At 38.0% G+C, this 23088-nt stretch overlaps 1 protein-coding gene across 1 annotated transcript; it reads left to right on the top strand.

Moving 5' to 3' along the window:
• The first annotated feature begins 3355 nt into the window (after positions 1 to 3355).
• Positions 3356 to 9279, top strand: ccnb1 (cyclin B1). Its single transcript, XM_028462786.1, has 9 exons — positions 3356 to 3504; positions 3743 to 3868; positions 4855 to 4971; positions 5050 to 5238; positions 5806 to 5964; positions 6801 to 7037; positions 7354 to 7494; positions 8816 to 8926; positions 8992 to 9279. Exons 1-9 carry the CDS (start codon positions 3484 to 3486, stop codon positions 9094 to 9096), a joined length of 1206 nt encoding a protein of 401 aa, XP_028318587.1. The 5' UTR covers positions 3356 to 3483; the 3' UTR covers positions 9097 to 9279.
• Positions 9280 to 23088: the final 13809 nt, after the last annotated feature.

The following is a 23088-nucleotide window of genomic DNA, read 5'->3' as shown; positions in this document are numbered from 1 at the left end:
AAGAAAGTTCATTTGCAGCTCTAAACATATTTAAGGTGTTTTTTACTAACTTTTCATCTCTCCTATGAGGTTATTCTTCTCATGCAGTGTCCATTACAATTATATGCAATTAATCAAGTTAGACAAATAAGTCATTTCCCCTGCGCTGAAGGCCTCAAAACCTGTCACAACATTAACCATAAACACACACACGCACGCACGCACAAACACACAGACACACAGACACACACACACACACGATAAGCACCCCTGCCCTAAGAAATGTTAAATGCAAAATAAATAGTTTTGTTTGTACAAATGTATGTGTCTTTTATCAGATTTTACCCAAACCGCCGCTGCAGCCAAAGTCTCACTCTGAACTGAGTTCAAAACTTGAGAGCCCTGACTGTATTTCAGCATGCTATCCATTTGTCTTTTATAGCATCATTGCACCACAGATGGTGCCAGGATCCTGGGCATTTGTTTCAAACAAGGTGAAGGATTTATTTTTATTTTCAGATGCATGGTGAAATGTGCTGTTTGCATTGAAATGGTATCAATAAATTACATTTTATTAAAATTGTCAATAACTTCTGGTATATTGTCAGGATGTTCCAGCCAAAGCAGACAGCGTGGACTGTGGTGTGTTCATGCAAATGGTAAGTGATAAATAAGTGATGGGATTGTGCATCTCGGCATCAACAAATATAAACACATAAGCAGGTGCCAAGGGAAAAGGATCATTGACATGGTTTATATGTACAGTATCAACTCTGTTCTATCATATGAAAAGAATGTAAACAGTTGGTTATAATGTGGATAACAGTATGTACGATATATGGTACTGTACTGGACCTTTGTCTTCACTCAGGTCAGCAATTTAAGTCTGAAATGATTAATGTACAGATTTTAGGATTGAAATTACAACAACATATCTGTCTTCATCTACTAGCATGATATGCCACATATAAGGAGGTGGTGGTGCCAGCTTTTGTTGAACAACATAGAACACCAAAGGTATGAACAACTCCTTACTTGATGACTACAATGTGTTTCTGGGGGTGGGAGTTGTATTTTAGTGGTTTGATATTTATGAATTTGTTTTTAGGAAGCGGAAATGTGATAATGCGGACATGGACGAACAGGAAAGGTACTGAAGTTTGTATTGGTCCCCAGCAAGAGTATTTTGTGAATTTTGACACGACTGTAATAACAGTCAACAATAATAACACTCACAAGGACTGTTTTTATTTACCGACAGGCTATGCAGGAAAAGGGAAAAGAGGGGTGCTGCAGGGGATCTATTCTGAAAACTTCTACCCTGGCTTCTGCTCTGACTTCTGCCAGCTCTGTGTGAGTTGTTCTCAATAAATGGTGGGTGAGCATTTATTTATTTTTATTTATAATTTTATTTGGTTCAAAGAGATTTTTTAGGATGCTGTGAATGTTAGTCCAAAATGGACAGAGGGGCAGCTCCAAAATAGATATAAAAAAATGCTTTGTGCCCTTGTTTATGCTACATCAGGCTTTGGCTACGCAACTAATACTTGTAAGTAGGATCAATTATCTTTTGGTTTTGGGCTTCTCATGGAATTTGTTGACAAATGATAGAATATATCACTAGATTGGCTTGTTCATGTGGATCTTGTTGGGTTCTTTCTTCTGTTTTACTCTGGACTTTATATTTTGTTCAGCGCTTTGAGATGACGTTGTTGTATTTTGCGCTATATAAATATAGTTGAATTGAATTGAATTTATCCTTTCATGATTCTTTTCAATTATAGAGACTCCAAGAACTTGAAGTGATGGTGTCAATCAGATCCGGACATCTCCCCAAACATCCATACAGACATCCGGGCCATCAAGCAGCTCAAAGTGAGCCACTAATGCGTCTCCCTGTCATGGTCCAGGATCTTCCCCAACGGGATGTGCACGCTCTACCACTCTACCACGCAACAATATACCGTGGACCACATGTGGCTTCCGGGCCATCAGTTGTCCAATCCTGGATTAAATATTAAAAGTGTCTTATACTTCACATATTTGAAAATAAAATAAAAGTATTTTAATCATAAAATATTGTGAAGTGTCCTGTTAACACGCGCTTGTGCTGTTTAGTAGTTTAGTTGACACCATCTCCACTAATGGCATTCTCTATCACCACCCACATCCACATACTATCATCCCTCATGCACACCTTAAACTACTGATTCCACTGATATCCACACTCCACACCTTGTTAATATTGAGCTCAATTCATTTCCTTTTGTTACATAAATGACTGTTTTTAAAGTGTTCATAGTGTGTCTCCCACATTTGTCATGGCCAGGTTATTATGGAAGCTGCAGAGTTTTGTTCTTACACTAGGTATTTTCCATGGCCATATGTATCTGGATGATGATTTGTCCTGTTCCCAAAACTGTTCATCTACCGATATTGAATGAAAAAGGCATAACACCCTGTGTTCTTCCACTTGAAGATGAAAAGGAGTCATTGTAGGAATAGTGATATTATTCCCATGAAGTGAGTTTATAGGGGAGACAGTGAGTATAATAATTACATTCATGTGTCCATCATTTCCATAACTCTGCTTCATAGAATCATACAGAATGTGGTAGTAACGTATATTGCATCTTTTAATATAAACTACATTGACTTTAGGTTATGAACAAGATTTGTAAATCATTCACAGTTTAAACTACAACCTTTTTATAGAGTTTCACCTGAAATATATTCTTTTGTAGAAGTGCACCATAGGAAAAATCATATTTTTTTATATATAGAGAGCTCCCCCCCCCCCCCCCCCCCCCTCTCTCTCTCTCTCTCTATATATATATATATATATATATATATATATAGATATATATATATATATATATATATATATAATCCCCACAGGAAGAAACAAAAAAAAATTCGGTAAACGGATTTAAAAAAATAAAAAATTCAGAAAACTGATTAAAAAAAATAAGAATTCGAAAAACAGATTTTTTTTACTGACTACAATGCTTCATCGTAATGCTCCATCGTAGGTAAATAATTATTCATATACACAATATATTTACTATTCATGATTCTTGTTCAAATTTAAGTCATTTATTTATTCATTATTTCATATTTGTATTCTAACTTGAAATGTGTCCGTGGATTTTCCAACACTCAAAGATACATTTTATTTTATTTTATTTTATTTTATTTTATTTTATTTTATTTTATTTTATTTTATTTTATTTTATTTTATTTTATTTTATTTTCCAACACTCAAGATACATTTTATTTTATTTTAGTCAGGAGGAAAGGGACGCCTTTGTCACGTGATCAGGGGTAGCCCGGGTAACGCGTTCAGAAACAGCTGTGCTTGACCAATCAGATGGAAGCTGTTGGTCCTGGATCAGCCAATCACCTTTCACGGAGGGCGCATTTAAACGTAGACAGATCCCTGTTTGAATCGCACACAGCTTCCATTTCGATTCCTGCTGTTTACTGAAGCGACTCACCGTTCAAATGGCTCTCCGTGTAACCAGAGTAAGTCCCACCTGCTTTATGTGTAATTAGTTTCAACATTTCTACTCTTAACTTACGTTTTTACTGCATTTATGTTGGAAAATATCTACATTCGTCACATTGGAGCGTTCTCAACAATGGCGTCGATTTCTCTGAACTCGTTGTGTCCTTGTTTGTGTTCATGAACTCGCGTTTGTGGTGCTCGTTTAGTTTGATTCAAGTTTAATTTCCATTTTTCTGTCGTTTTCGTTCCGTTTAGAACCGCTTGGCCTCCGCCAGGGCCGACCTAGCCGGGAAGGCCTCCTCGGTGGCCGGAACACAGAAGCCTCGGGCGGCTCTGGGAGAGATCGGAAACATCGCTGCTGTCAAAGAAGTCCAGAAGAAGGTAAAATAACATGTTTAAAATGTTACTGTAATCACTAAATGTTTGTTTGGAGGAAAATTACTTTGCATGCTAACTGATTAGCAACAGGCCCTGGAGTGGCAGGAAACGTGCGTTAGCTAGTTTTTAAAAGATGCTACATTTTTATAAGTAAAATTTTAAAGCAGGGGTTCCATCAGCTATTAATGTTAGCCACTAAAAAAAACAATAATTAAGAGATACAAACTGAACATTTGCAGACTGTCAGCTTGTATTTTACACTTTAAATAATGACTCATTGAAAACACATTTTGGCTCTTTATTCAGTTGGAAGGGTATTGCGTTTTGTTTGTCCCTATGCAACTTTACATACAAATTTTCTCATAGTCATAACTCTCCAGATCATAATTATAACTTTCCAGATTTTTGTTTGACATAAATTGGCTGTTTGCCAATAACGAAATTAGTTATCATTTTAAGGTTTGTAGTCACAAATGGTGATGCATTGTAAATACTTATTTGTCCCACTTTTAATAGAAAGATATTGCATTGTTTATTAAATAAATACATTTAAGACAAGCTTACTGACACAAATTGTCAAGTGCCATCAAAATTAATCAATATTTTTCAAATTTCAGAATAAACTAATATGTAAAACATGTGGCCAGTTGCTGTCAGCTACTGAATAAAGTTAATTGGCCCATTGGGGTACTATGTGAATAATAACCTTAATCCAATGCCTTCTTAATTACACTCTGAGTAATTCACATTAGCTCTTTATTTAGTTTATTGCTAAATTATTCTGTCACTTATTTGCAAATTTGCTTCTCATAATTCTGATTTACCATAGTGATTTTATTTTTAGTTGGTGGCAGAAACCAGCTTTCATAGTTGTCAGTTTAGCTTTTAAAGTCCCTTTGGAGTCAATAATGTAATTTAAAATAATATTTTCTCAATGATATGGGTTTTTTTTTTTTTTTTTTTTTTAAAGTTGTCTGTTTCCTGCGCAGAATGTCAAAGCAGAACCCACCAAGAAGACAAAGGTCACCATCACTAAGGTTGAGAAACCTCAACCATCCAAACCACCAGTGGCTCCTGTCCCAGCTCCTGTTGAGCCTGAGGTGCAGGTAAGGGATTTTAAATCTAGGATGTAACTCTTCGCTGAGAGTCTGGGGTCCTCATCGTCTGCTCTTGGGTTCTTCTAGGTTCTCCCAGAACCAACCTCTCCGACTCCAATGGAGACTTCAGGCTGCGAGCCCGCCGACCTGTGCCAGGCATTCTCTGACGTCATCCTGCACACGGCCATCAGGGACGTGGACGCCGACGACTACGACAACCCAATGCTCTGCAGCGAATACGTGAAGGACATCTACAAGTATCTACGTCAGCTCGAGGTGAGAAATTGGTGCAGCAGGTTTCAGCCCTGCACTACAATTAAATTAGTTTAGGTAACCACCAGGGTTTGGGTCAACTGTAACTGATAATTAGTTATGTAAGTCTAATAAAAAAATGCTGATAATTGAGTTAAAGAAATTAATTATGATTTGCCTGTGGAACCATGTTAATGTTTTGTTGCTTACACATGTGTAGTTAATAATTGTTCCAATATTTCACTTCAAATTTTTCTTCAAAATGACTTCAGGATCATTTTACCTTATAAAGTTTAACAAGGTAACCAAAACATTTTTACATGACTTTTTAATTTATTTTACAGCTGATTTAAGACATGGGTAAATTCTTATAAGAGATGCTAACACGAGGTGAAATTTAATGGCCTTATTTATTAAAGGCTCAATATTTCTTCTGTGATTGCAGTTTAATAATTAAGAACATAATTAACTTTCAAGGGGCAAAATAATGGTCATTTTAATTGGCATGTTGTTATACTCGTATTTGAGATTCAACTGCATAAATCCTTCACAGTTGAGCATCTTTGTGTTGACATGTTCTGTGCTCTGCAGATTGAACAGGAAGTGAAAGCGGACTATCTGAAAGGTCAGGAGGTCACTGGTAACATGAGGGCCATCCTCATCGACTGGCTGGTGCAGGTGAACCTGAAGTTTCGCCTCCTGCAAGAGACGATGTACATGACTGTGGGAATCATTGACCGATATCTTCAGGTTAGTGATGCAACATCCAGGATCTTTTTCATATTTATATAAATATATTGCTTTACTATTGCAACAACACGTAATCAGTATATATATCATACATCAAGAAAATTAATGTCTTTACAAATAAAAGATTTGTCAAACTGTAAAATAATCATCTAAGAATAGCTGAACTTATGAACTCTAAAAACCGTGCCATACCAAATGTGAAACTAATGGTTGCATATAAAAAATATACCAATTACTTGACTGGGGTGTCCCCAGTCAGAAAACGAATGCATCTAAAATCTCCGATTCATATATTTATAAGTTGTAGATATTAATTAACAAATTGGTTGATAATCAATACGTCAATTTTGTCATACCTACTGTAATCCTTTCTTTTCAAACTTTCCACACAACAAATAAGTAAAAATATATGATTTATGCTGATATTGGTCAATACTCGAGGCTGCACTATCGGATGAAGAAAAAGTTGTGTTGGGATGTCCCTATAATATACTATATTTAAAATGTACTTATGTACAGGTAAAAATACTAATTTTGAAATGCACACAACTCAATTAAAATATCAGTACTTGTAACCATTACTGTCACCTGTGGTAAAAGTAGCATCAGACTTTTAGTTGCATTTTTTTTTTAAACCAGTGAAGTCATTGATCTGCAAAATCCAAATGTGATATTATGCACTTTACATTTCAGATTAAAATGGAAGCGTGTATGGTTTGTCACCTGAAAGTTAGATCAGACAGTCCTAAAGGAATGCACAAAGCTATTAACATTGTTGAGTAGTGGTGTTTTTGTTGACAGTAATATAAATTTTCCTCTCTGTGCCCCCTTCCCAGGACCACCCAGTCCCCAAGAAGCAGCTCCAGCTGGTCGGCGTCTCCGCCATGTTCCTGGCCTCCAAATACGAGGAGATGTACCCACCAGAGATCTCCGACTTTGCCTACGTGACGGACCGAGCCTTCACCACGGCTCAGATCAGGGACATGGAGATGAGCATCCTCAGGGTCCTAAAGTTCCAACTGGGCCGTCCTCTCCCTCTGCAGTTCCTCAGGAGAGCCTCCAAGATCTGTGAGGTGGGTATCTGCTCTGCAACATCTGACTGGAACACACTGGTGTGACTGTGGATCAGGTGGTAGAGGGTCGTCTTCTGATCGAGAGGTTGGGGATTCGACCCCAGTACCTGACTGTGTCCTTGGGCAAGATACTGAACCCTAAGTTGCTCCCAGTGGTCGACTAGCGCCTTGCGTGGCAGTCCTGTCCTATTGGTGTGTGAATGAGCTGTTGTGTAAAGCGCTTTGGGACTGCTTCAGTGTGGGGATAAAGTGCTATATAAATCAAGTCCATTTACCATCTGCTGCTAACTGGTTTGTGGTTCCTCTCCCTGCTCAGGTGACCGCTGAGCAACACACGCTGGCCAAATACCTGCTGGAGCTCACTATGGTGGACTACGACATGGCTCACATCCCTCCATCACAGCTGGCCAGTGCCGCCCTGGCACTGACTCTCAAAGTTCTTGATGCTGGTGAATGGGTGAGTTGACACCAGTTTGAAGCTTTTTCTAACCACAGGCCAGAATTCAGGCGACTTCTAACATGCTGGATCTTTAGAAGGCATTGTTTGGTCTCAAACAGTCATCTGTGGAGGAAAAAAAAACAGGTTTATGTGTACACGTGTTCTTCCACCCCAGCATTTATAGAGACTTGTAGAACTAAATCTTATATGTAAATTGGGCTAAAGTGTTTTTCTTGATTATGGGTGTGGCTTCTGGAGCAGTTAAAATGCATCTAGTCACTCTAACAGCAGCCTACTAGCTCAGTACCTACTCAATACTCACTGTAATCTGTGGTGAGTAAGGGTACAGAGTCGATGGGTACTAGGTTAATAGGATGGTTGAGGCCAACTATGGATGGAGAATACCAAAGAAGTTTGAAAAACAAATGCATTGAGTCACAGTTGAATTTGAAAATTCCCATCTGATTTTGTCATCTTGAAATGAAGATTGACTTTAAAGCCATTGCTCCCAAATAATCCTGACAAATGAGACATTTCTTGACTTTATTAAACCAACAGAGAGAAAGTAACGTCAAAACTAAATTTATCACCTGCATGAAAAATGTCCTATAGTAAAAAATCCAGGAATCAACCAAACCTTGTTTGCAATTTGTGACAAAGCTTTAAACGTAAACTATCATGTTTCATAATGCAACTAACATATTTAATAAACACACTTAAGTTAATTACATGCACAAAATCCAAATTTTAGGAGTGTTTAATAGTTAGTGTTACTAAACCCCAAACCAACTTTTTTTGCTGAATATGAGGTTTGTACTTTTATTCCTAGTCACATATCTAATGCAGTCTAATAATAATGCTTTTCATTTTACTACAGTTTTAGGCTTTTTTTTGATGACAAATTCACCTTTATTCAAACAAAGGCCGTCTCTAAACTTTAGCTACAAAGACATTAAATTAGTAACATAGAACAAACTGAAATTTTGACTAGTACATTAGCCATTTCATAATATACAATAGCTCTAATTATTTGAATGTAAGCACATCACTTACAGTGTCTGGCTGACATGCATAATCAGCCAATGTCAAAATTCAGTTGTAATCAAGTTTAAATTTAATAAACAATCACTCTAACCTTTTTACAACAAAATATGCCAAATTTAAATACTTATGTAGTGTTAATTATCAAACACGTTTGTTATAAACACCAGTGTTCATTTACTCCTAATGCACTCTTCACAAAGTTCTGTTTAAAAATATTAAATAGTTTATTTAGTTTAAAGCCCAAACTACATTATTCACACAGACCCTCTCCTTAACGTCTCTAAATCTCCCCCAGGATGTGACGCTGCAGCACTACATGGACTACACAGCAGAGAGTTTGAATCCTGTTATGCAGCATATCGCCAAGAACGTCATCAAAGTGAACGAGGGGCGGACCAAGCACATGGTGAGCATCAAACTCTCATGGAATTTCTATGAAAAAGACTCTCTGACACATTTTCTATCTTCCAGGCCGTGAAAGGGAAATATTCCACCTCTAAACAGATGAGGATCGCCTCCATCGCTCAGCTCAAGTCTGCAGTTATCAAAGAGCTGGCTCAGCAGCTTCCTCAGTGACTGTACAGATCAATTTGACCTTTTTTTAAATGACATGGGGAGTTACAAACAAGGACCGTGACATTTTAACGCTAACGTGATCAAGCATCCTAAAACTACTCTGTAGTACAACTTAATCATTTGAAAACTTTAGCCCAGCCTCTACACATTCCTTCCCGTCTGTTACTGAAGATGATCATCAGGATGCCTTCTCTAATGTAACTCCCTCTGCTTTCTGAACTTTTAAATGTGTTTAAATTGTACAGCAATGTTCTTAAATGATTTTACTGTTTTGTTTTTTTTTTTAAAGTGTTTATTAAATGGTTTGACCAAAAACATCTGCCTTCTCTGTCCACTAGATGGTGCTCCTGATTTAAATGTGTTCTTGTAATATCCAACAAATGTGCTTTTAGAGCTAAAAATGAGTGTTTAGAATGAACATGATTTTTAATAACAAAAACTATCAATGTAAAGTTTTTGGTCCATGGCTCAGGTCGTCGAAGTGTCTTCTGATCGAGAGGTTGGAGGTTTGATTCTACAATCAAAATGTAAAAAAAATTCATTGGTATAAAATAATGAATACAATTTTCATTATATTGTAATGCAGGGGTAGTCAACTTTTATCACAGCGGGGCCACATGATCAACAGGTCAGCATTTAGACTGAGTGATCTGAGCACTAATACAGTAAACATTTTGTTTTGCTCATTACGAGGCATTTCTGTTGTGTAGTTTTTTTTTTTTTTTTTTTTCGGAGTTGGTGTGTTTGTGCTGTCTTTAGTAATTTTTGTTGTGGGTTTGCAGAGTACTTTGTCTTTTTGTGTATTGTAGTTTTGTTAATTTTCGGGGGTTTTATTTCTGAGTATTTAGTGTTTCACTTGAATTTTTCTGAAATTTGGTAATTTTTTTCTTTTTTAATGTATTATTGGTTTGTCATTTTGCACATTCACTTTAAGGGGGGGGGGCTACATGTGGCACCCGGGCCACCAATTGACTATTCTCTGATTTAGAGTGGTTTTTGTAAAGAAACGGTTTAATCATTTACTGTAACAAATAGAATTTTTAACACAATCTACATAAAATGAGTTAAAAGCTGCACCATATTTGCAAGAAACTCTTTTAAACTTTTCCTTTGGGTTTGAGTTTATTAAAGAGTGATGGGGTCCCAACTCTGAGACAAGCTTCCAATGAAGCAAAACAATAAAAAGGCATCTTCTGACTGTATGGATGTTCTCACTGTATGTTCATGCAGGCTTTCTTGCAGATTCAGTAAGTTCCCATCAAGCCGTTAAAGCTAATGGACAGAGCAGAGTGGGGGCTATTATCACTTAAAACTCCTCCCATCCCACTGTGATCCATCCTCAGGGGGAAAGTCCGAGAGCATCGGTCGTATAAGACCACCTGCTTTCTTTCTGTGTGACGTGATCCACAGTGAACAGCTTGTCAGCATCTGTTCCTCTGTGGCCCCTAAAACAGAAACATCCTTCAGCCTGTCTGTGGGTTAATGTGGGTCATAGAGCGAATGCATGTAATTTAGCAATAAACACCAAAATCTCATTCCTATTAGTGATGCACAATACACAGATACAAGATTCTCACCAATAATTCCAGCAAGTGCATTTTCTCTTGTTTTTGAATAATTAAGTTTTTTTTTTTTTATTCAGGCAACTTTTTTTTATTTAGGAAAGTTCCTTTGATCTCCTGACATGTTTCGAAGGTCAACTGCCAGTCGTCCTCAGAGGCATCTGCTGACCACTTTGATGTGTCATGAGTTTTTTCTGCATGGCCAACTTGACAGTTCTGCGATGTACAACAGCATGCAAATGATTGGATGTTGATAAATGCAGCAGCTGAATTTGATTGTCATCTTGTTACGCCAACCTGTTTCGGCGCCCCCTCCCACTAACGTCAAGGAAGAAAATTAACTTTTCCAAGATGAAAATCGGAATCTTCTCATCTGAGATGGAGCAAAACAAAGATGTGTTTTTTGAACGTGTGAAAACTTAAATTTAAGTGGAAGAGAATCAGCTAGAAGAAGAGTAGGTGACGTCTGCCCCCCTGTGTGCACTGAGAACAACTTCACAACAGAGATCCTTTACATTTTAAAAGCATGAATGAGGTCCTATTCTCCAATATACAGAATAGCAGCACTATGTCCTGTGTCCGTGTGTGCGTACTGGGTGAACCTATGAGTTTATTTGCAGGGTTTTACGGTATTCCGTAATAGAAAAACCAAAAGATTGGTATCACTAAAAACGAGGCCTTTTAAAATATCTATATTTATTTTGTTTCATATGTTTTAACAACCCATCTAGGTCTGTTCAGAATGTGTGTTTGGTTATGATTAAAATGCGTGAATACAATATATACTCAGATCTGAACGTAGAATCGGTTGATAAGTGAGGTCCAAGGTGTTTGGCGGCTTGGCACGCTGTCAAAGTCAAAGTCCAAAATATGTCTAACGCACTGATTTGTGTGTGTAACAAATATGAAACATCCGCTTTGCAGTGTCGGATATTTTCAAAATAGTAATAAGCTACAGAAGTTCAAATTTATCTATGATTGGTTGGAAAACAAACTTATAAACTAACGCTAATCACATGACAGTGATGCAAAATCAAGATCTCTGATACACACTTGGATATTTACTTGTTCTCTGAGCCAGAATACTTCTGTCCTTGTGTGTTAGTTGAAGAACTCTCTATTCAATGATTTGGCGAGTCAGCACTCTGTGGTCCAATAGGAATGCAAAGCTTGGCTGTTTTCTAGCAACTCGACCATCAGAAGTTTGTAACTCTTTCCTTCCTCTTCTCCAACACGGCCACAATTCGAACAAGTGGCTCTTTGAGAATGAGTATACATGTTCTCACCTCCCGTCTACAAGTTTCATTTCAACAATGACAAAGTCAAACAAACACACGCGCCATTACAGGTGTGAACGGGTCGGTACGTGGCTCCCTCGCAGGTTGAGGGTTCCAGAGTCGAGTGGAGGACAAATATACACAGCAGCGTTCATCTTCTGAATTTACAGATTTTTCAGAGTAGATTGTGTTCTTCCTGAACTTTCCTGACCTCAGTGTCTGACCGAGCAGAGAAAGGCAGCCTTTGTGGCCATAGAACAGGAGAACATCAGGACCAGATGGGAGGAAGATTTCAAACTCTCAGTGTAGTCTGAGCGACAGCCGGGGTATTGTCTCCCCAACAACCAGTGGTTCTCAACCTTTTCAGCCCACGACCCCCAAAATAAAGGTCCCAGAGACAGGGACCCCCACTGTAGCTGAAGGTGGTTGAACACAGACATGAACATTGAAGAACAGTCATGTGGAGACAGGGTCATCTATAAGGGGGAATAAAGGGGAGAGATTTTTGGGGTCCATCCATAAAGTCAGAAAAATGATGGTCCATTGTTCTATGAATCTGTGATAACCACATTTATTTATTTATCTGAATAATATCCACTGTTATCCAGTTTATTATTATTTGTGCCATAGTATATAGTCATCTTAAAGATGTGAACATGAGTTAAAAGTGACCAAAAATGGTGGAAAAGGTGGTGAAAAGGGTTCAAAGTGTCAATATTGGCTTAAAAGTGGCATTTGACACATTTGACGCAAATCGGAGTTCGTATGTGCAAATGGGAGCATTTTCCAAAAATTGAATATTTTGTCATTTTTGGCCAAAATTCACGGCTCCGCCCTGCAAACAACGTAAAAGTTATCAAAAATCCATGGATGGCTTTCGGTGCCCCACTTCTCTCGATGATCTCCAGTGATTTTGAACCCCGTCTGTGAAACGCCCCAGGAGAAATGCGTTAAAGTACAACGTGAGCGAAATTAGCAAATTTGCAATTCGAGATTCTGGACTTCCTGCGGGTTTTTTTGGCGTGGTCTTAATAATATTTTTTACTTGTCTTGTCCTGGTCTACTTCTGTGTCAATTTTCAAGATTCTAAAATGAATACATATTTTTGACAATTCCTATCTCGTAATGCATTTTTGGCGTACTTGCTGGCAGGTCAGATTTTTGCATTTTTAAAATCGGAAATAGCGAAAAAATAGAGAGACGCGCGATTGAATTTTGTTAAGAATCTTTGAGACTCTACATAATGGTTCAGTGGGTGAAAAGTAGGTGAGTTGGTTCCGCCCCTTCCCTTGTAGTGTGGCTACTACTAGAGCAAGACGCCCATTGCCAGCTCGTGGCACTCGGGTCTAATTATGGTGAAAAGAGGTTAAAATAATAATAATGGGTCAACATGTGGGAAAAGTGGTGGAAAGGGTTTATAAGTAGAGCTCAGTGAAAAAAATCAATTTAATCGATCTTGAATTGATTTCAGTGAAAATTTTCAAAATCGATTCACAGGTGTTGAAATCGATTTTTTTTTTTTTTTTTTACCCTAACCCCAGTGGTCTCGCATTATAGTCTGGTGTTAGCAAAGTCCACTACTGCTCCTGCTAGAGTGCATTCAATTCAGTGCAAACATGGCAGATGAAGCTCCACTGAGGTGAAAAGGTTGGAACAATCTTATTAATATCCAAATAAAAATTGACAGATCAATACTGAATCGAAATCGAATTGTAATAAATCGATTCAAGACCTTATTAATCGAAAATCGAATCGATTCAGGCCATGATACCCAGCTCTATTTGTAAGTACCCAAAATGTCTTGAAAGTGGAAAAAAATGCATTGAAATTTGATGAAGTGGCAGGAATGGAGTAATGGAGCAAAAATGCATTGAAAGGAGCAAAAACACTGCAAGACAAAGTGATGAAAATAGATTAAATAATGGCAAGTTTTGTATAGTTTCAGAAAAAGGGTAAAAATAAGCGAATAATGGGCTCAAATTGTAAAAAAAAAAATTCTTAGGTTCTTGAAGCAATCTGGCAACCGCCTCCCAGTGTCTCGCGAACCCAAATGGGGTCCTGACCCCAAGGTTAAGAACCTCTGCCAACAACTGATATATAAAACATATAAAAACATATATACTGTATATATATATATATATATATAGTAAATTTCCTGAAAAAAGTTGTCTGAATAAATGAAACCTTTACATATTATATATTTTTTTTAAAAAAGACAATGAACATGCTGGAACTAACAAAAAAAAAGTTTGTCACAAGATCTGGCAACTCCTTGCAAGAGCACTGTAAAGATAAGAAAAACTTCTGCCTTCCATTATTGACTGGCAACCTTTCCTTCAAATTGTTCTTAAAAACTAAGGTTTTAACTTGTGGGAAAGAATATGAAAACTAGTCCCATCAACTAAAAATAATCTCAACACTCCCTCAGGGTTACAGATTAGGGGCTATTGCAAAGATAAAATCATGCACAAACACACGTCCTAGCTTGATTTCATCGTGCTAACAGGTTCACTGATGTTTACCCCAAAACCAGAGACTGTAAAACCAAACATTGCAGCTCCATTTGGTTAATGTTACACAGTGAATATCAATGGTTACATCAAACCCAAAAAAGAGCCAGGGCTGAGCTTTTAGTTTGAATTTCAATAATCAGTAATGATGAGAACCTGACGACTCCTGAATGATTTTTACACAGGCAGGTTTATTAGCCACCTACTGCACTGCTAGTAAGAGTCTCTTTGGTTGATTCTTGTCGTTAAACCCTGAAAATAATCCACACGCGCAGCTTTATGGGTTTTTCTTTCCACATAAAGTAGCCGTGGGCAACGTTTCTGTAGAATAGAGTGATGTAAATTCTCAGCAAGACTAAATGCATAAAAGCGATGCCTACTGGTCTGAGGCCGCGCTGTAATCCGACCTGTACGGTGAGTCAGGCCGCTTGGCAAACGTCGCTTTGGCTCTGTAATAAATCCCCACTGAGTACCACTTCTGCTGACTCGCTGTAAATCAACCTCTGGGGTCACTTGGTCATCGCTTTTGTCGTCCACTCGGGGAAAAGAAGATCGACAAACACCATCTGACTCAGACCTTGGATGCCTCTATGTACCACAACACATCTGAATCCATGATAACATCCCTATTGATAAAATCCCAATGGACAAAATCCCCTCTGACAAAACCCTATCATACAAAACACCAATGGACAACATTTCAAATGACAAATATCAAGAGACAAAATCCTAGCATCTAAATCCGAACAGACAAAATCCCAATCCCATCCCATATTCAGACTCGCCGAGTCTGAATATGTGTAATATTAATCATATAAACACTATTAAAACACTAAAGATCTCTGGAATAAAATGACAAACGCTGTTAGGTTGGAAACATCAACAGAGTGAACGAGATTGTTTACGTTTATATCCCTCTTGACCTATGACCCCGCCCCCAACGGTCACGCACGCGCAGTTCCAGAGCGTGAAAAGGCTTTAGTTATAAAATCAACATGTTGTTTTTAAGTAAATTTACAAAGAATGATTAATGTTCCTTCTTTTTTTAATGTTTGATTCCACAACCCATGAGCACATCCATAAAAACTCTGTTTATGAGTGGATGAAATTTGCTGGAGTTTCCCGCGTCAGTTGCTAACAGCTAACGAGCCTACGGAGCCGTTTGAGGTTGTGACATCATCACACAAAGCTGTACATTTACAGTCTTGTACGGTTTTTAATTGCACCATTTCAAAATGTTCCAACTTTTTAGCTTGTGATTTTATTGTTGAGGGTTTTTTGAGGTGGCTGCTTATTAGCATGAATGCTAGCAATGCTAGCTAGTAGTAGCTATGCTGGTTCACACAGAGCAGGGGTGTCAAATTCATTTCAGTTCAGGGGCCAAATATGGACCAGTTTGATCTCAAGTGGGCCGCAGATTACAGGCGGGAAAACAATATATTTTTAAAGTAATTTGCCTTACTCTGCCCTTACACATTTAAATCATATGAAAAGTATGTAAGGCATCGTGAATATCCAAGCAATAAGTTACATATCGCCTAAATTTACTTAATTTTGTATTTATTTTGGGGAAAGTTTGTGGAAGAATTGAAGAAAACTTGGAGGATTTTGATCAAATTGACAGTTCTTTCAACAATTTGCCTTTAAAAATGACTGCCATCATGTGATATAAATATGTGAGCCCTTTGCAAATATTGTAAAGTTACATTGCATCTGTGTATTTTAATCGAATTAATTGATAATTTACATTTTACACATTGATTCTTATTTTTTTTCTGTAATGTGGTACTTTCTCCTGCGGGCCAAATCGGATGCTCTTAAGCAGGGTTTCTCAAATGGGGGTACGTGTACCCCTAGGGGTACACAATGGCACTACAGGGGGTACTTGAGCAAGAGAGAGAGGAAAATAACAAATGAAAGCATTGAAAATATGAAGTTTGATAATGTTTATTTTAGTTAAAAATGATAATCAAACTTAATATTACCATCAACTCACAAAACGATAAGAAAAACACACAAAATAAGAGAAAAAATATACTGAATAAAAAAAACAACAACAAAATACACAAAGTGACACACACACTAAGAGAGAAAAATATTCATTACCAGCAACACAACAACAAATACGCTCCAAATGAGAGAAAAATACACAAGATCATTACATAATACACAAAAATAACAGAAAAACATACACAACAACATAAGAAAAAACTAAACGACACCAAAAACAACACAAACACGCACGGAGATAGAATAATTTAAATAATACAAACAACACACAAAAACGACAACAAAAACACACATAATGAGAGAAAAATATACTGAATAATAAAAAGAACAGACAAACAACAACAAAATGACACGAAAAACACACAAAGTTATGATATAAATGATCTTGACGAGAACAGAAACTGAAAACACAGGTCAGTCTTAGTCCCACACCAGGCGGGAGTGACCAATCTGTTTCTTTCCACTTATTTACAAAATGTGATTCTTTAAAATGTGTGTTATCACTCATTCACTCCATCATTATGATCTATAGATGTTTTTAAACAGTTCTCTGAGCAAAATGTAGTCAGACAAAGTGGGTAGTTGGATGCAGAAATAAGAAAAAGGAGGTACTTGAGCCAAAAAATGTTAGAACTACTGATCTAAAGGGCCAGGATTGGCCCCCGGGCCTTCTGTTTGAAACACGTGACACAAAGGCTTTATTATTTATTGTGTAAATAAGACATTAGTGATAATTAACTAATGTGTGTTATTATGACTCTCCTATTCACGCTTCTGATCAGTTTGTCTGAGTTATCCCTGTGATGAACACGTTTTCATACTGCAGCTGATAGCTCTTCACTCAACCTAAAGACGTTAACAAACAAACGCAATTACGTTGATTTCTCATCGATGCTTTATTTCCTGCCGACATGTGCTCGTTGTTTACAGTGAATGATTTCCGGATCATGTGACTGTTGTCTCTGCGTGTGTTTAATGAGCGTTTTCCGGCGCGACTGGCCCATCATCTCACACAGATTACAATCTCCAGGGACGGGCACAGATATTGATTATATTAGTCAATAAAGGCTAGTTTCCTCCTCGACTATTATCCTAATGCACTTAGGGCAAATGTCCCAGCTAACATTGCATGCGGGCCAGGTTATAAAGTGTACCAGAGCTCCTAAATTATTCACAACGTCCTTCAGCAGCTCCACACCTACATTAGAGACAGCAGATGATGATGACGATGACCTCATCCAGCCCCTCTGAGCCATGCAGGGGCATCTGGAGACTGAATGATGGAGGACAACATCTCTGCCGGAAGAGTGAGTCCTAGCGCTCGGCCTCCGCGGGTCACTTCAGCTGCAGAGCCTGATGATTAAGAGAGACCTGGGAATAAAAAGCTTATGTAAGCACAGTTCATGGTGATGTCTGCTGTGAGAGAGCAGCCAGCAAATACAAGGGTTTCTCACAATAAGGAAACTTCAGGTCAATACCACTGTACAGTATCGCAGAGCAAAAAAGATGCTAAAGGAATCGCTAATATACGGGCTAGACGATTTCATATTTTTTCTCCGAATAAAGTTTTACCAGGTCAAAGTCACTGCTGCAAATATCAACACAGACACTTTTATTACCAACCAACAGCACAATAATAACAAGTGGATACTTTTCTATCTGGTGAAAAATTATTGTCTCCAGCAGCTTTAAAGCTGCAGTTTGTAAGGTGTTTTTTTTTTTTTGTTAATTTGGTCAAATCCACACTAACCGTTGAGCATATTGTAATCCAAAGTGATCTTAGAGGGCACTGGACCTCTGCTCCTTCTCTTGGCTCTGTATTTAAGCTTTAGAAACCCAGGAGCATGACGCAACTTTTCAGCCAATCAGAGATCTTTTTACAAACAGAGTGCTCCATGAGCTATTTTGGGGCGTTGCTATGCCACATGACCTCACAGATCACGTGATGTACGGCCCTGCACCATGATGAAAGAACAAGCCATCGCAGCAAACGTTTTGAAACCATAGGCTGTATATACTGTAGCGAGGCAGAGCGCCCACAGCGATGGTAAACTTTTGCGTGCAGATCTATTTTTCACACAATTTTATGTCATCAATAAAATAGCTCAGACTCTGAAAAACCAGCGTTGCACACTCATATTATCATGTTACAGATCAATTATGAAAAATTAGCCTTCTTACCCTGGATTTAACCACATGGAGTCCATTATGAATAAAAGCAGCTACTTCACAAATCCAGCCACCAACAAACTGGTTGTAAGCTTCCAGTCACTTGAAACTTCTAATTTGTTTCAATGTGTATGAGCTCGATGTAAAGACGAGGTAGTTCACAATGTCAGGATAACTTACTCGCGGGAAATAAGAGACATCTTCATTCCATTTGTCAACAGGAACGTTGTAGGGGCCATTCCCACTGATCAGATCCAGTTTCTCCTTCTACCGACTTCTCTCAGCTTCTGGTAGAGTGTGAAAATAATTCGTGGCCTCCGACATATTGAGGTCAAACGGAGACTGCTTTCAATAAGTCAAAATATAACACTATTATTCAAGTAAACACACCCACGGAGGTGCATCCGTATAGGGCCGCAATCTTCCAAGATGGCGCTGGGTCAATGTGCCGTCACGCCAATCGCAAGGGTCTATTGGCTGCCCAACTAAAGTTGATGCGCATTCAAGATAAAAATGTTGATAGGATTCCTGTGTTTACCTGGAAGTTTTCTTCTTCTTCTTCTTCTTCTTCTTCTTCTTCTTCTTCTTCTTCTTCTTAAGTATAATTTCTTGGAGTGACACCAGACCATAAGATCAATCTGGAAACCTCACATCCAGCAGGGACAGACATTACAGTAACACATGCTTGATTATTAACTTTTACATATTATATAGTGTTCTCTTATATAAGCACATATGTCTGATGAAAAATCCTTTCCATGACTCAGTAAATCGCAAGAGTGCAATGTTCCACAGATATTCCAGTACTGACATTAAACTTTGTGCCAGGGATCTGAAGAACTTTCCAGGTGAAGCGTGTCGCTGAGTGACACAGGCAGATTGGAAGAAGTGTTGCTTTCATCATTTTTTTCAACAGCAGTTGCTATGTGTGTGTGTGTGTGTGTGTGTGTGAAGTGTGTGTGTGCGTGTGTTGACCTTTGTCTGTGTTTTAGTGTCCGTGCTACAATAAAGTGGAGGCTGAACTTCCCAGAAATGAGACAGATCAACAGCATAGTTTGGTCACGCTGCAGTGGAATCACAGCAGTATTTATTTTGGAATAACTGCAGGATATTTAGCTTCATGCTTAGTTTGGAGCCATGCTAACACACACTCTTGCTGACAGGAACTTGCATGTTCTCCCTTGGTCTGTACATCACACGCAAATACAATTACTACAACTCCCACAATCCCTTGCTCATATTGTGCTTCTGAGCTGTTAGTGTTAGAGTTGTGTATCAAAACGATGATTTTCATCCACCTAGTCCAATTGTACTTGACAGGTCCAAAAAATTGGATTATTGTGAACATTATTGCAATTTTCTCATATAGAATGTAAATTTAAACACTCCTCCAAGCCCAAAGGTGGCAGATGCTAACACAACAAGACTGGTGTAATGTTTGAAATAGTCAGACCTTTTACCAGGAGTACAATGAGAAATACAGCTCTACATTTTAGCTCTACATTTTAAGAACTGTTGCTACTGTAGCAGGCTATTAAATGGGATTATATTAAGTCAATAATGCCACATGCAGTGGCTTCATGTGAATTGTATTATTATAATCACACTAGAAAATGAGTTAAGAGCCGCTGCTATCAACAATTGCCTGACAAAAAATGGGCTGAACAAATTTGAATGTTGTCCAGATTTTTGCCTGAATTGCAAACCACAAGCGCCTCCTTTCCTTCGATAACTTTCGACATTGTTCTCCCTGATTTGTTATAAATTTGTCAGTCAATAAAACTCCAAATGTTTTTGACGGTCTGACCGATGGTTACAGCCAAAAACACGGCGATAGTTTCTTTTCGTTCGACATTCGGGATTTGCTTTGTTTACCTGCTGAGTACCTCCAATATGGCGACTTCCAGTTTGATGATGCGCCGTGAAAACCCTGTACATGTACATAGATGATTTATGTGATGACACAGAGTGTTTAGCTAACACAGCTAATAGCATTTTGTCCAATGAGCTCTGTTTTTGTCTCTTTTCTGCCTATTTCTTTATGCCCTGAGCTTCTTGTGTTCAGACTTCACCATGTGGGACTGTTACGTCATTTAAAGTGTCTGTGAGTAATTTAATTAGCACCGTTTCACTAGTTTGGCCCCCATATGTCATGCCCCTGATTGACTTAAATGTTACAAGAATCCCGATCAAGTTCAACTAAATTACATTTTCAGATCAGGTTGCACTCATAAGGGGCATTAAGTCATTGTCGCTGCACCAAACGCTATAAAGATAAATATGACACACAAAGCATTCATGACATTAAACAAAACCGATTGATACCATGTTTATTTTATGAAAAAACAAAAAAAAATACATTTTAAAAATGATATATACAGTAAGCTTGTCTTGCTTAAACTGGCTTTAATCCTAAAACTCTTTTCAAACATCTAACGTTTACATTGCAATAAAATAATAATGCTGCAACAATGCCTTTAGGTCTCTTTGCCACACAAACATGCCGACTACAAAGTCCCACCAACCCAACCGTACATGTCTTAATGGCATGGCCCAACCACACAATGCAGAGATGTTATCTTCACAGCCCCAACAGCGCAATCACCAAAAATGTATCCAGATGTTGCCTTTACGGGTAAAAACGAGTCCTGATGAACAAACAAAAACCACCGGCGATCATTATCGACCTTTTGGTGTTTGTTATCTTCTGGCATCGGCTTCTTCAGCGACTGCAGACAATTGGAGACCTTCAATGACACAGCTGACATTCGATGCATTTAGCACCATGTTAAGTGTGAACTCTGGGCTCCAGTATCTGACCTGTGTCCGTAGAGAGACCTGAAAACACGCCGAGGTTTGGGATTTGGTCGTTAGCGTTCAGAGATGTAGACAGATGTAGACACTCGAAATGTCATACTCCGTACTATGCACTACAAACTCAATGAGTACATACTGTATAACATACTTTCCAGCAAAATCCATAGCTGTAATCAACAACATGAAAACTGTACTTGATAACAAATCTCTTCTACTACTATATAACTTACTTATTCTTTCTTACCTAAATTATGCCTTGGAAATATGGGGAAACAACTACTAATCCTTTTTTCCTACTCCAAAAAAAGGCAATAAGAATGACCACTAAAGCAGATTTCTATGCACCAACAAACCCTACATTTATTGAAAATCCATGATCTTGTTGACCTTAACACATTAGTAATGGTGTACGAGGCACATAATAATATTCTCTCTCCTCACATCCAGGAGCTATTTGAACACAGGAAAAGTCAGTATAACCTCAGAGGAACCGTCATGTTCAAAAAAGAGGTGAAAGATCAAATAAAACATTCCGGAACAGTCACAGCTTTCAAAACAATGGATAAATCTACTATAATTAAAAAATATATACCAGTAAGCTCAGGATAAATAAAGTAGCAACTAATGAAAAGACTTTAATAGATCCATAATGGATGAAATGAATTAAATGATGACATGATTCAGTTTTATAAAAAAAATAGCATAAAATAAAATGAAATTTACGTTATAATAACTATTCTATATACGTGTATTTCTCTTCTGTTGGACACTTGAAATTATTTATTATAAATCTTTGTGTTTTGTCTTGTAACCCTTGTAAACAGGGTTAGGAATAATAAGTTAGGAATAATAAGTTCAGCCTAAACCCTTTCGGTCATGCTGTGCACAAAATTATGGAAATGTTTTGTTTAATGTTTAATGGAATAAAATGAATAAAAACTACTACTATTACTACTTCTAATATAGAAGTATGATTGGGGTGATGAGCGTTCCCACTGAAGTATATGTCCAAGTTTCCCAAGATGCATTTCTAACCTACAACGACAAAAACCTGAAGCACACTGAGGCTAAATATCTTTTCTGAAATGGTGTGAAAATGCACTCTGAGTGTTTTCCTCCCTAAAGGATTGACATTCCCATCCTTATGTCTGGACACATTATCACACCCATACAGCCCCCATTCAGTCCTGAGAGGTTTCTTTTGTCCCTAATCGAAATGTTCACCACCGTACCGTTTGATAATGAAGTCAGAGACCTTCTCACTGGATATCTAACTGTTGCTCAGCTATAAATAGCTCCACACTGTCTTCCTCCGCAGGACACAAAGTGCTTTTTAATCCTTCAACTAACTGCAGCAGTTACAGTATGAGCTACAACGTCTCGGGGGAAGATATCAATAATTAAAAACTTCTACGATAGGCTTTTGAAAAATTTACAAGATTATTTCAGGTTTGATTTCAAATGTACTCTCACAGTTTTTAGTTTTTCAGCTGTGCTGGTTCTAAGCTAAGTAGAGCGTATATCAGCGTAGCAGAGCAGACATTGGCAACTGGCGGCTCAGGGGCCACATGTGGCCCTTGGTATAATTTTGTTTGGACCCCAAAACAAATACACAAAATGACTCGAAAAACACACAAATAAACTATT

This window comes from Gouania willdenowi, chromosome 12 (assembly GCF_900634775.1).
Source record: "Gouania willdenowi chromosome 12, fGouWil2.1, whole genome shotgun sequence".
NCBI classification, from domain to species: Eukaryota; Metazoa; Chordata; class Actinopteri; order Blenniiformes; family Gobiesocidae; genus Gouania; species Gouania willdenowi.
This window is presented reverse-complemented; position numbering and strand designations above follow the sequence as displayed.